Here is a 12,117-nt window from a genome sequence, read left to right as displayed (position 1 = left end):
TGTTAAACTTTAAGCTGAGCTTTATTTCATCGCAATCTGACCAGAAAGCTTGTTTAGTTGGAACTAGAACAGGTTAGCTGATTTGTGCTGTTTAACATAAATCACACATAAGATTACAGTCCCAAGCTAGCTAGCAACAGTTTTTCAGTTAGCCACTGACCTAAACAGGACCATGAACGCTCAGATTAATCCCAGGCTCCTGAAAATGTGTTGTTTAAATGCATTTAGTATTTTTTTTCTTGAGTTTTCCGACAATATTAAAACTTGTTTGACAATATTTGCTAATGTGTGCATTGTGTCACCATGGTAACTGCTGAAAAGTCTGCCATAGATATACATGTAGAACACCCCCAGTGTGACATCACTGCAAAGTATGGATATTTGCTCTTGTCTTCTCTCCTCTGTCACTATGGAGCATGTTCTGTCAGGTGAAGTTCTGAGCTGAGCTGTGGGGCGCCTTTTACGTCATTCTTTCTCCATTACTGTCACTCACTCCCATTATCTCAGGAGCAGGAAGAAAGCTGCTGTCAATCAAACCTGCACTTATTCAAACAGGCACAAACTAAAGGCTACACAGCACCACTCAGGTCTGACAGGAAACTGAGACGAAAGATGTCCAGAAACAGGGCTGAACCAGGTCTAAACCAAGTCTAAACCACGACTAAGCCAGGACTGAACCAGGTCTAAACCAAGACTAAAGTAGGTCTGGAACCAGGACCAGTGCATTAGGACAAAATGGACACAAATGTTGTCTAATATTTAATCGTTGTTTTATAGTTTTAAATGTAAAAAGGTCAAATTCAAGTATTTTCTCAGCCGTCTGTTCTTACACTTTTGTAAACGGGCCAATGTCGATGGAGGCCTCTGACTAGATTCTGTTGCAAATAAAGTTACAGTTTATTCCATCATAAATCCCATATTACAGTGTTTCAGAGCAGAAACCACAAGCCCTCTCTTTATACCCCGCATCAGAGGACTGTGGGTAGAGTCCCGGGGGATTGTGGGTAATGCAGTCTGCGATGTCGCCTCCACCACAGCTCATAAACCACATCCACAGATAAGACATAACATGCTAGCTGCTAAGAATACCATGTCCCTGTGTGTCAGATGCCCTCCCTTGGTCTCCATGAGTTCTTATTCTGTGCAATAACATGTTCTGAAATGCGTGGGATTCTTGGATTTGTTGAGCAGTTCATATTTCTTTTGCATGTAAATGTAAAAAAGACCTAATTTGAGAGTCATCTTTTTAAAGCGGATCTCTGGTGTCCTTTCTGTTTACATATTTGTTGTGATTCACCCCATTTCCTCTGGCTCTCTCCATTCAATGTCACTCCATTCATCCTCCCTCCCATCCATACCAGTACCTCTCACACCCTAAATCCTGCTGCAGTCCTTGTTTAGTCCTGGTCTGGTCCTGCCTCTAGTCCTGGTTTGATCTTGGTTTAGTCCTGGTCTGGTCGTGGTCTGGTCCTGGGTTGATCCTGCTCTGGTCCTGCTCTGGTCCTGCTCTGGTCCTGCTCTGGTCCTGCTCTGGTCCTGCTCTGGTCCTGCTCTGGTCCTGCTCTGGTCCTGCTATGGTCCTGGTCTAGTCCTGGTCTAGTCCTGGTCTAGTCCTGGTCTAGTCCCGCTCTGGTCCCGCTCTGGTCCTGCTCTGGTCCTGCTCTGGTCCTGGTCTAGTCCTGGTCTAGTCCCGCTCTGGTCCCGCTCTGGTCCCGCTCTGGTCCCGCTCTGGTCCCGCTCTGGTCCCGCTCTGGTCCTGCTCTGGTCCTGCTCTGGTCCTGCTCTGGTCCTGCTCTGGTCCTGCTATGGTCCTGGTCTAGTCCTCCTCTGGTCCTCCTCTGGTTCTCCTCTGGTCCTCCTCTGGTCCTACTCTGGCCCTGGTCTGGTCCTGGTCTAGTCCTGGTTTAGTCAGGTCGGGGTCTTGTGGGAGCAGTGAGAGTTCGGTCTGTGAGTGTGGGGAGATGGCTCTGTCTCATTGGGTCTTATAAATGTCTTGTTCTTAAGCTGCGATTCACAGCTGGTCTCTGGAGCCTCGTTTGTCACGGACCCGACTCGGCTCTGTGGACTTTACTGTGGGGCTCTAACTCCAGTTTAATCATTCTACAATATATCCTGGCTAATACACATACCATCATACAAAATTAAACATGTTTAGTCTGTTTCAGATCATTTTGTAATTGTTTTTACTGAAGACTATTCACTGTTCTGTGAATGTGACTTTTATTGTATTGATATCTGCTCAAATAAGTATCTAGTTTCAATACTATTTTTAGTGATAGTTAGTATCTGAATTTTGATACTTTTGACATCCCTAGAACTTAACTACAACTTGTACAAATTTGTAATCTCTATCATAGATTTAAAAAATATTGATGCAGACATCTGTAATATCAGTTATCAGTCACAACAGGTTAGGCCTGTCACAATGACACATTCTGAAGTGCAATACATTAGTGAAGTAAATATAAATGATAAACAATAACACTGAAACCACCATAAGGCAGAATTATCCCTCAAAAAATATTGTTCAAAAATATGAACTGCAATAAATAAAGAACAGAATGCAACACTTTAAATGGTTTGTGTCTGTAACAAGTCATAGAAGTTCATAATTCAACCTTACATAACTCCCATCTTATACTGTAGAAAAATAAACAACATTTTCCTACTAGTACAAAGAAAAAGTACCCCAATGAATAGTGACTCTAAAAAATATTGTTCCACCTGTCATGTACTGAACAATAAGTCCATATAGTTTTTATGTGACAGGCCTAACAATAAGACAAATATCAGATTGTACCGGCTGAAACATTCCACATAAGCCTCCCCAGAATGTCCAGGGCCCAACACTGTTTAAAGAGTCCGTCTGTCACTGTTGGACAAGTGTACTCCTCCTAACCTCATTCTACTGTGATGTAAGACCTGTTTGAGACAGACTTGATCTCTGTTTAAACATAGAATCCATAGTTAACATAACCTTTGTAACTCTATGCTACAAGCACATGTTTTATTACAAATAATATAGTCAAACCTGATTTAATCACATAACAGTGTGTGACTTAGCTCCTTCCAACATATAAAAAGTCTCAGTAATTCCTGACATCAAAGAGGTATTATGCAAAATGTCCATTTTGCATTTTGGAGCTTTCTACCATGTTATAACTTTGTTCCCTCATCAAAAGCCCTCAAGAGGTTTTATATGTCATCTATGTTTGTTTGAGTAATCTAGTAATAGTTGTAATCTCTCATGGGTCCTGTTTGAACTCCTTATGGCTTAGCCAAGTTTACGTCACCCATTCTCTCACACGACAATTTTAAATAAGTATACAAAAGCATGATACAATGCAATACACTACAACTTCACAAACCTGATGTGCAGTAGTTTTATTAATGGGATGCACGTGCTCTGAAGGGGTAGTGACAGGAGCAAAGGGAGGGGATACACAGCATAAAAAAAGAACAAAAACGTATAAACTTATAAAATAAGCTAATACATTATTTTCAGTAAATGTAGCATTTTCACAAAAATAAAAGGAACATTGTCTAAATATGTTTTGTGTTAGCAGTTAATACCCCACAGAAGCAAAATACCTCCTCTTTAGAAAAGTGATTTAGTGATTCCTGTATATTGCCCTGTTCCTCTAAGCGCTTGAGTTGTCCCGGACACTCTGTCCCCTCTTTGGTGTAGCCACAGTCCCGGGGTGGCTCACAGTGCCTGTGATGTAATACAGATGTGAACTATAGACTGTATAAAGAAGTGGACTAAGGGAGCGTGAGGTCACCTATAGCGTTCGGCTCCGGTCAAATGAAGCTCATCGAGGCTAGCAGTTATAGGGGCCAATTTGGAACCAATTTTCATATTTGGAATTGTGACCGCGAGTATCATAGCAACCAAAGAGCCAATCCAAAGCGAAGCTGGTAACGCCCCTTCCTGGCCGCACCAGTGGTTTGGCACGGGGCAGGTGCCAATCAAACCTGTTGTTAACACTAGCGGGAGCTACCTCTGGGGAAGAAGGCATCTGATTGGTCTGCTATTAATGTTCATACCTTGATATACAGACACAATAGTGAAATAAAAATATCAGGATCATGTAGAGCGGGTTAATACAAACATTTTAAGTCCAAAATTACAAGTCTGACAGCAACAGTTACAGAGAAAGGGGCCACAGTTTTTCAATGTAAAGTGAATTGGAGCCAGAGTTAATGGAGCCGGAAGCGCGCCCATGATCACTGTTTGGAATGTGGTGGCTATCAGGTTACCTAGGTCAATCTACATATACAGTCTGTGATGTGAACATGTGTTTTTGTTGCAGGGGTTCAAGACCTCAGATGGACACATTGTGGTCGCCGCGGGAAACGACGTGCAGTTTGTCCGAGTTTGTCAGGTAAAGAGCAGACTGAGTAATTGTTGTTGTAGTACTAATAGTATAATTTTTCACTGGTTCTATGTAGTACATGTGCAGCAGCAGTAGCAGTAGTAGTAGTAGTAGTAGTAGTAATAGCTGTAACAGTAGCAACAGTAGTAGTAGCAGTAGCTGTAGCAGTTGTAGTAGTAGTAGTAGCTCGAACCAAGTTCTGTCGTTGTGTCCTTAGGCAAGACACTTCACCCACATTGCCTAGTATGAAAGTGGTGAGTGCGTGAATTATTAGTGGTCGGAGGGGCTGATGGTGCAGATTGGCAGCCTCTCTTCCGTCAGTCTGCCCCAGGATAGCAGTGGCTACAACAGTAGCTTCCCATCACCAAGTGTGGAAGTGAATGAATAATGACTATAGTGTAGAGCTTTGAGAGGCTTTGACAAGCCTGTAAAGCACATTACAAGTGTAAGGCAGTATTACAAGTGTAAGGTTAGTATTAGTAGTAGTAGTAGTAGCAGTAGAAGTAGCAGTTGTAGTAGTAGTAGTAGCAGTAGTAGTAGTAGCAGTAGCAGTTGTAATAACAGTCGCAGTTGCAGTAGTAGTAGTAGTAGTTGTAGCAGCAGTAGCAGTTGTATTAGTAGTTGCAGGAGTAGTAGTTTGACTGGTGTTGTGTGGTACAGGTGCTTGATCTGGAGGAGCTCACAGAAGAGGCCAAATATAAAACGAACAAACTCCGAGTTCAGAACAGGAAACAGTTGCTGTCTGTGCTGTCACAGAGGTAAGAGCAGGTGCATGTTTAAATCCTCATTGGTCTCAGATTGGTGGGTTTAATTCCTTTCTGGTCTCTGATTGGTGGGTTTAAATCCTCTGGTCTCCGATTGGTGGATTTAAATCTTACCTGGTTTCTGATTGGCGGGTTTAAATGATTCCTGCTCTCTCACTGGTGGGTTTAAATCCTCCCTGGTCTCATATTGTTGGGTGTGTCCGGGTATGTCCAGGTTTGCCCAGGAGACGACGTCTGATTGGCTGAGAAGGTTTGAGGGGTCAGGCGTTCCGGTCGGACCAATCAACAGCATCCAGCAGGTGTTCTCCGACCCTCAGGTGAGTGCAGACCCACTTGGACTCACACAAGTCTGCAGGATCCACCTATAAGTGAAACCAGATTAAACTTTTCCTGTTTTAGGTCAAGGGATTACTAAAGTTATTTCTATTTGCTAAATGCCAGAATAATGAGAGAATGAAAAAAGTAAAAAAATCAAAGTCATAAGTTTGTATACATTTCATCAGTATTTGGTACCATTGCCATTAATCTGTATGGATTGGCTCAAACGTTTTGGATATCCTTCCCCAAGCTTCTCACAATAGTTGGCAGGATTTTAGGCCCATAGCTTCTGATAGAAGTGGTGAAACTGAGCCAAGTTTGCCAAGTTTTGCCTTTTGAGGTCTACCCATAAATTTTCAATAGAACTCAGACCAGGGCTTTGTGATGGCACTCCAAAACACTGACTTTGTTATCCTTAATCCACTTTGTAACCAGTTTGGCCGTACTTGTCTTATTATACAATCGTGGACAAAATTGTTGGTACCCCTCTGTTAATGAAAGAAAAACTCACAATGGTCACAGAAATAAAAGTAATAATATATAAAAAATTCTATGAAATTTAACCAATGAAAATCAGACATTGCTTTTCAACAATGCTTCAACAGAATTACTTAAAAAAATAAACTCATGAAATAGGCCTGGACAAAAATGATGGCACCCCTAGAAAAGACTGAAAATAATGTGACCAAAGGGACATGTTAATCCAAAGTGTGTCACTAATTAACATCACAAGTGTCTACAATCTTGTAATCAGTCGGTGAACCCATATATAGGGCTACAGGTCGTCATTGTGCTGTTTGGTGACATGGTGAGTACCAAACTCAACATGGACCAGAGGAAGCAAAGGAAAGAGTTGTCTCTTCTTAGTAAGCAAATTATAGACAAGCATGTTAAAGGTAAAGGCTATAAGACCTTCTCCAAGCAGCTTGAGTTCAGTTCTTGTCACTACAGTTGCACATATTATTCAGAAATTTAAAGATCCATGGGACTGAAGCCAACCTCCCTGGACCTGGTCGCAGGAGGAAAATCGATGACAAATCAAAGAGACTGATAATACGAATGGTAACAAAAGAGCCCAGAAAAACTTCTAAAGAGATTAAAGGTGAACTTGAAGCTCAAGGAACATCAGTGTCAGATCACACCATCCGTCGTTGTTTGAGCCAAAGTCGGACTTAATGAGAGACGACCAAGGAGGAAACCATTGTTGAAAACAAATAATAAAAAAGCCAGATTGGAATTTGCCAAACTACATGTTGACAAGGCACAAAGCTTCTGGGAGAATGTCCTATGGACAGATGGGACAAAAATGGAACTTTTTGCCAAGGCACATCAGCTCTATGTCACAGATGGAAAAAGACGCATATCAAGAAAAGAACACTGTCCCTACTGTGAAACATGGAGGAGGCTCTGTTATGTTCTGGGGCTGCTTTGCTGCATCTGGCACAGGGTGTCTTGAATCTGTGCAGGGTACAATGAAATCTCAAGATTATCAAGTGATTCTAGAGAGAAATGTGCTGGCCAGTGTCAGAAAGCTTGGTCTCAGTCGCAGGTCATGGGTCTTGCAACAGGACAATGACCCAAAACACACAGCTAAAAACACCCAAGAGGCTCAGAGGAAAACACTGGACTATTCTAAAGTGGCCTTCTATGAGCCCTGACCTAAATCCTATTGAGCATCTTTGGAAGGAGCTGAAACATGCCGTCTGGAAAAGGCACCCTACAAACCTGAGACAACTGGAGGAGTTATTTCTGTGACCATTGTGAGTTTTTCTTTCATTAACCGACGAGTACCAACAATTTTGTCCACGTGTGCATAGTGTATGTAAACTTCTGGTTTCTGTCTGTCTGAAACTCTTACACAATTTAGACTTTAATCTGAGCTTTGCTTGAACACAATCTGATCAGAGAGAATGGTCGTAGTTGGAACTACAACAGGTGAGCTGATTTAAACAACTCTCTTGAGTTTTGAGACAGTCTTACAACTTTTTGAACAGAGTTCACCATGGTAACTGCTGAACATTCCACCATAGAGATACATGTAGAACACAGACAATGAGAAATTATAAACTATTGATACTTTGTAGTGACATCAGTTTATGTAAAAGTGTACAACATACAAACGCCTGGGTTTGTCCTCTGCTGTTTGAATGAAACTAACCACAACTGTTTCTGAAGAGGACACGAGGGCCCATAGTCCATAAAAATCTGTACAAGTACAGTTAGAGAGAACTGGTTTAATCCTGTCTTGATTCTTGTGTGGTCCTGGTTTAATCCTTGTTAAGTCTAGTCCAGGTTTAGTCTTGGTTTAGACCTAGTTTAGTCCTGGTTTAGTCCTGGTTTAGTCTTGGTTTAGACCTATTTAGTCCTCATGTATTCCTGGTTTAATAATGGATGCTTAGTCCTGGTTGAGTCCTATTTGAGTCTTGTAGTGTACATTCTATGTCCAGTACAATCATGTGTGTTTACTCAGAGGATCATGGGTAAAAATGGCGTCCTTTGGCAGTGACCACATGAGAGGAGCAGCTGGGAACACTTTCTCCACCATGTTTATGTTTACGCCTCAAATCTGAACAATTAAAACACACCAGAGGAGAGCACTGTGAGGACCTGGTTTAGGCCTGGTTCAGAACTGGTGTAGACCTGGTTTAGTCCTGGTTAAATCCCAGTTCAGACCTGGTTCAGACCTGGTTCAGACCTTTCTAAAGTGCATGTTTATGGTGTGTTTAAACCCTCCCTCTCCTGGTGTCAGCCCCATGTTGTATTTGCACAGCTCGTCTTGATCCAGGCCGGAGCTCTCTCTTCTCTGATCACACGTCCTTAAATCTCTGAGGAACACTCCTCTGTTTGGACTGAGCTCACAAATTACCTTTATGACTCTATAACCGTCAAACCGCTCACAAATACAGTTCAGCAGCTCTGATCGTATGGCTGTGTGCGGCCTGAGGGACCCCACACAGAGAGACACACAGGAGACCGCAAAACACCACCATAGACCAGGAATATCCAGCATGTCTGATTTATGAACCAACAACCAGACGGAAGTGTTTTTATACAAGACATGAAGGAGACACACTCCACTGGACCATAGAATCAGAGAACTATGTCCACACTCCCACACACACACACACACACACACACCCCTACAGGTGACGTACCCCTGTCCACACACACGTACAGGTAATGTGTCCCTGTCCACACACACACACACACTTACAGGTGATGTGTCCCTGTCCACACACACACACACACACGTACAGGTGATGTGTCCCTGTCCACACACACACAAGTACAGATGATGTGTCCCTGTCCACACACACACACATGTACAGGTGATGTGTTCCTGTCCACACACACACGTACAGATGAAGTGTCCATGTCCACCCATACACCCACACATGTACAGGTGACGTGTCCCTGTCCACACACAGAGCTTAGTAATGCTGTCAATCAAACCTGTAGCTAATGCTAGCAGGAGCAACCGCGGGGGAAGAAGGCACCTGATTCGTCTGTTATTATTGGTCATATCTTGATTTACAGACAAAATAGTGAAATAAAAATGTCAGGACCATGTAGAGCAGGTTAATACAAACATTTTAAGAAATGACGAGCCTGACGGCAGTAGTTACTGAGAGGGGTGACTGTTTTTCAATAGAAAGTGAATTGGAGGCGGATGAGTCAATGGAGCTGGAAGTACGCTCATGCTCACGTCCTGTGTGTCCTAGGTCACGGTGGCTAGCGCATTAGCTATGTCCATTTATATGGACACGCGTACATGTGTCCCTGTCCACACACACACACACACACACAGTTGAAGTGTCTCTGTACACATACACACAGTTGAAGTGTCTCTGTACACATACACACAGTTGAAGTGTCTCTGTACACATACACACAGTTGAAGTGTCTCTGTACACATACACACAGGTGAAGTGTCTCTGTCCGCTCACACACAAGTGCAGGTGAAGTGTCTCTGTACACACACACATGAGATCGCTCTAACCTTGAGTGTTGGAGAGTGATGTGTCCCTGGATGGACTGAGGGGAGTGGAAGGATTTAGGAAGATAAATTTAAATGGTTATGAAGTTCAGCAGGAGCTAAGTCCACTGTAAATCCTCTGCTCCTCTGACTCTGCTTCTCTACCTCTGCTCCTCTGGCTCTGCTCCTTTGCCTCTGCTCCTCTGGTTCTTCTCTTCTGGCTCTGCTCCTCTGGCTCTGCTCCTCTGACTCTGCTCCTCTGACTCTACTCCTCTGACTCTACTCCTCTGACTCTACTCTGACTCTGCCTCTGCTCCTCTGGTTCTTCTCTTCTGGCTCTGCTCCTCTGGCTCTGCTCCTCTAACTCTGCTCCTCTGGCTCTGCTCGTCTGGCTCTGCTCTTCTGCTTCTGCTCCTCTGGCTCCATCTGCTTGTCTGGCTCTTCTCTCCAAATGTGTCAGAAATGTGTCAGAATAGTTTGAGTAATTAGTTAGATGACCTTTTGTTTTATGTCACTTCGTTCTCAATGTGGAAATTTTAATTTCAGATAATTCTACTCTTCAGTTCAATGTCACTTTGACCCACTGAAACAGCAGGTCCTCCCTACTGAGACTACACCAGGTCTGAACTAGGACTAAACCAGGACTGATCCAGGACTGAACCAGGTCTGCTCTACACCAGGACTGACCCGGGACTGAACCGGGACAGAGGAAAAGAGAGGAGAGAGGGAAAGAGTAGAGGGAAGGAAAGAGAGGAGGGAGAAAAAGAGAACAGTAGAGAGAGAAGACAAAGGAAAGGGGAGAGAAAGAGGGAGAAAAAGTGAGAGGGAGGGAAAGAGGGATGGGAGGGGAGGGAGGGGAGGAGAGCTGGTAAGAAGAGAGGGGAAGAGCTGAGAGTGGCTGCAGCAGACTTCCTCCGGCACATCTGTGAAACCCACACATCTGGACTTAGGTGCTCAGGGGCTCCTCTGCCTCAGCCCTGTCCGAATGTGATGAAATGTTCCACAGTGGGGCTTTAACCATGGTTGAACCCAGAAATGTCCTCCTCAGAAACTGCCCTGGAGTTGTGTTTAGTTTCATTCACACGTGTTTCAGTAATCCTGCAGGTTTAGTGTGTTTCCCTCTGCACAGCTCAGAATACTCCACTCCACCTGGCTGATGTCATGAGGTGATGCTTCTCTGGGTTTTAAGCTTGTACACTTAAAGCTTGGTTATTTAACTTCTCTGGAGTATTCATTGCTAACACATAACATATTTAGATCACCATTAGATCTACCTTTTATTGTTTTGCAAAATTTGCCCCAAACAGTGTATTAATTTCATTTTTGTTTTTGACACTCAAAAGTCACTCCCCCTTCAGAGCGCTGTCACAGCACAATCAGCTGCATCCCACTAATGAAACTACTACACATCACATCAGGTTTGTCATGTTGCTGTGTAAAGTTTTGTATCATGTTTTTTGGGATATTTTACAGAGAATTGTCAAATGGGAGCATGAATGACGTAGTCTTGTGTTGCTTACAGCTAAGAGGGAGGGTTTGAATAGGGCCCAGCAGAGATTGCCAAAATACTGCATGCATGGATGACATCTAAAACCTCTCCATAACATGGTAGAAATCTATCAATTCCTCCTTCAGTGTCTCTGGGTTGAACCTGTCTGCAGCAGCATTTCCAGATCTTGGTCTAGTCTTGGTCTGGACTAACTTATCTGGAGGATTTGACTTATTATCCATTGGGTTGATGGTATATTGGAATATTTTATGTATTCAGCTGTTAATAGCCAATAGAAGTAAATACCCCCTCTTTAAGCTGTGTTAGAACAATACATCTTTTAAACAATAAACAAAATGTGGAATAATGATCTACATATCATAGTGTATTACAAAATCCACCCAAAGAGCGTCTCCCTGAAGAGAGTCTGTGGTGTAGGTCCGACCAGCCCCTCTCTTATATTAAAGTCCAGGTCTCTGCTCTGCTCTGAGGAGAGTGGCTCGGCCTGCTCTGTTCACCATGATCAGAGCCAAAGGTGTGACTCAAATCTCCATTCCTCATTCTCTCTGAGCTTCAAGGCATGCACAACTTTAAAGGACCTATATTACACTGTTTTCTGATCTGTGTTATAATCACAGTGTTTCATTCACACGTTTAACACCCTGCATATTTACACTGAGTTCTTCTCTCAAACAGAAAACACCTTGTGATGTAATGTTTTAATGCAGGAAGTGCTCCCCTGTGTTTTTAATCTCCATACACCTTCACTTGAAATCATTTGGATAATTTCAGTCCTGGAATTGCCAATCTCTATTAAACTAAAGGTATAAAAGGAGCTGTTGAAAACATCACAAGGTGGAACAGAGCATTTTGAGCTTTGGAGATGTTGACAGACTAATAAGAAAGTGTTACTCAAACAAGTGTGAATGAAACAAAACACAAAAGTGTGTTTTTGAGGAGTAACAGCATTATAACATGACTTAAAGCTACATTTTTTTGTAATACAGAACCTCTAACTTTCCTCCATCCAACAATGGCATCAACTTTCCTATGGTTTTCATCTTTTCATTTTACTTACACATGTTTAAATAATTCAGTTATATATTATCAAAAAGTCCAAAAGGTTAATGCTCCAACCAGCCTCAGACCGGAGAAGGGTTCAGGAGCATTTACACCTAATAGAGACTGAAAGAA

At 42.8% G+C, this 12,117-nt stretch overlaps 1 protein-coding gene across 1 annotated transcript in view; it reads left to right on the top strand.

Moving 5' to 3' along the window:
* sugct (succinyl-CoA:glutarate-CoA transferase) overlaps positions 1–12,117 on the top strand; it is a 38,430-nt gene that overhangs the window by 12,421 nt on the left and 13,892 nt on the right. The window contains exons 10-12 of the mRNA XM_033985834.2: positions 4,314–4,385; positions 5,037–5,134; positions 5,355–5,457. Of these exons, the coding sequence (XP_033841725.1) occupies positions 4,314–4,385; positions 5,037–5,134; positions 5,355–5,457 (273 nt within the window). The remainder of the gene's footprint in view (positions 1–4,313; positions 4,386–5,036; positions 5,135–5,354; positions 5,458–12,117) is intronic.

The sequence above is a fragment of the Periophthalmus magnuspinnatus genome, chromosome 20 (genome assembly GCF_009829125.3).
Source record: "Periophthalmus magnuspinnatus isolate fPerMag1 chromosome 20, fPerMag1.2.pri, whole genome shotgun sequence".
Taxonomy (NCBI): Eukaryota; Metazoa; Chordata; class Actinopteri; order Gobiiformes; family Gobiidae; genus Periophthalmus; species Periophthalmus magnuspinnatus.
The sequence above is the reverse complement of the archived record's forward strand: the minus strand, read 5'-3'. Positions and strand labels throughout refer to the sequence as shown.